Here is a 2650-nt window from a genome sequence, read left to right on the forward strand (position 1 = left end):
TATATATATAGACACACACAACTAAACTTTCATAGAAATAATAATCAAATCTTTAATATCGCACAAAAAATAATACTATTATCACTTTTTAAATGTGAAATACGCCTTTTCATATGTGGGTTTAAAATAGCAAAGTGATACGACAATCTTACTCTAAGCGGTTCTTGTCTTAGTGGTTCCCGCCTTAATTCTATTGATCCTGATGATCCCATGTGTGTCCTAGAATGAGCTCGGGATCGAGTTCTATAAGTCTTCTGGCTCATTTCATTTATCATCGTTCTCATTTGCTCCTTCAAATTGTTGCTTTGTTGCATAATGAACTCTCTAGAACAGTCTATCATTCTTTGTTCTTTTTTTTTTAATCTCCTTATTAGGCTGAAATATGAATTCCACGCTCACCCACTTTTTTTAATGTTTAGTTATTTAAGAACATAGGGTCTTGTATCGTTCATGAGCTCACATAGCCCAAGAGAAACCTTGTTTGAGAAAAATGTTGAAAAAGAAAAATGATTTGGAAATCCCCTCCCTCCAATCCTTGATGTCTCAGTCATTTAGAAAGAGATAGGGTCCAAGAGGAAACGATGGGAGGCAATTGGAGCATATGGGGTGTGATCCCTTCCAAGCCGAAGGCCAGTGCTGCCACCATTTATATAACTCTCTCTCCTTGGTCCTCTATTCTTCTCCAATGATAGAGGAGAAAGAAAAAGAATAACAAAACCTAAACCATACAATAGAAGGCTTGGTCGCAATGTCTTATCGAAAAGATGGGGACATGGGTGTCAGGCGACCCATAAATAGACATAGACCCATGTCCTTAACTTCGGCGGTTATCTTGAGAGGTGGTTGTAGGATCGATAGGTAACATCGGCGAGTCACTTCGACTGCTGCTACAGATAGCCCACACATCAACAAGTGAGGACAACAACCCATGCACCTGGGCTAGCTACTTTGGTAGCTGGTAATGAAAGCAGACCACCTTTGTAATAGGCGCTCAATGATATCTATATGTAGGAGAAGATGGGCCTTCAGGGCCCAAGCGATCGGTCAACACATGCATCAGCCCATAAAAGTCATTTATATGTATACACATATATTACTTGCATGATGCTTTTTTTTTTCAATAAACAAAACAGCCATGGATACGCTGCATTATTCCCTGCAGACATCACATGCCAGAGGTGCCGGCCATCCATGACGGCTTTTGTGAGATTTTTTTTTTGAAAACAAAAATGAAAATGGGTCCCACCGAAGCCGTAATGGACGGCGGAGATCAGACACCGCATGCAGAGATGCATGGAGATCAGACACCGTGCACGGAATAATTTTTCCATAGATACAGGCCTGCATGTGGTGTCCGCACGGAATAATTTTTCCATGGATACAGGCCAAATCCTATTTAAATCTGCCTACCAAACAACCCCTAAAAGCGTCTCCAAAAGATAAAATATCTTCAATTTTAAAAATCAATCAAATGTTAATTTTAAGAGAAAATTCCACTGCATAAGCATATAGAAAGACTGCATTGGGCAACATATATGCAGCGACTTCCTCCAGAAGCTCGAGCACTTTCACATTCTCAAGAAACAAATCGGAACCATTTCCGCAACCTAAAGACAAAATCCTTTCAATGCGGCTTAGGTCCCATGGCTCACAAAACAAAATATACAGACTTCTGTTTGAATTCAAAGAGAGGGATACGGAAAGAAGGAGAAGGAAAAGAGAGGAAGTTTGAAAGAATCCCCGGCCTAATACTGTGCTGATTGACGGCTGTTCGAGGAAGAAAATTGGCGAAAAGTGGAAGAGAAGAGAAGAGAGAGAGAGAACTAACCGGATAATTGGGGATTCTAAGCTTGGAATTGCGGCCATCGCCACCATCAGACGCCAGCAAGCTTCGGCGAGAGAAGTGGAGCGCCGACGATGGAGCCCTCGGAGAGGGTAATAAACCAGCCGAACATGAGCCGAAGAGGCATTGCCGCTTCGCTGACCGTTGACTCCTTTGATGTTATTACTATTGTTATTTTAGGGAACTTTACATCTATACCTCATAATTCTTGAATATTTCCGCATTTACATGTAATTTCTAAATATGAAAATTTAGGTGTTAGATATGTAAATAGATAAGAATTTTGTAATACACGTTAATGTGGTTTGTTTTAATTTAGGCTTACAAAAATTGTTTTTTTAGAGGGGGAGCTTAACTTCCATGTACAATGATTAACTGCAAATTATGATATAAAAACAAGTTATTAAAATCCTTAATTATTCAAATTATGATTCTTTTGAATAGAATTATAAATAAATTTACTATTATTTTAAATATAATTACCATGATATTGAATATTATAAGTAGAATAATTAAATTTATTATTATAGTAATTACTTTCAAAATATTGATAAGTTAATTGATAACTTGGACTAGAATAAGAGATATGAATAGAATTAATAAAAATAAATTGTGATAAATGAGAGGACTTTAGATTAATTCATAATATTTATTACTTATATAATATAATAGTTAATCGTGGATTAAAACTAAGTCAATGATTATAAGTTGCACCAACAATTTATTAAAGATTAAGGATCTGTTTGGGGCAACTGTAACTTATTAAATAATCTGCTGATAAGCTAGATGTGGTGGCTATTACAAATT

At 36.9% G+C, this 2650-nt stretch overlaps 1 protein-coding gene across 4 annotated transcripts in view; it reads right to left on the bottom strand.

Annotated features, from left to right (window-relative positions):
* LOC110022440 (RNA exonuclease 4-like) overlaps positions 1-1910 on the bottom strand; it is an 8073-nt gene extending 6163 nt beyond the window's left edge. For 2 of the 4 annotated variants that reach the window (XM_020721387.1, XM_020721386.1), the window contains exon 1: positions 1829-1910. In XM_020721387.1, coding sequence (XP_020577046.1) covers positions 1829-1875 — 47 coding nt within the window. In that variant the 5' untranslated portion in view covers positions 1876-1910. The remainder of the gene's footprint in view (positions 1-1828) is intronic. The other 2 variants (XM_020721389.1, XM_020721388.1) reach the window with 2 other exon arrangements.
* Positions 1911-2650: the final 740 nt, after the last annotated feature.

The sequence above is a fragment of the Phalaenopsis equestris genome, unplaced genomic scaffold (assembly GCF_001263595.1).
Source record: "Phalaenopsis equestris unplaced genomic scaffold, ASM126359v1 Scaffold000191, whole genome shotgun sequence".
NCBI classification, from domain to species: domain Eukaryota; kingdom Viridiplantae; phylum Streptophyta; class Magnoliopsida; order Asparagales; family Orchidaceae; genus Phalaenopsis; species Phalaenopsis equestris.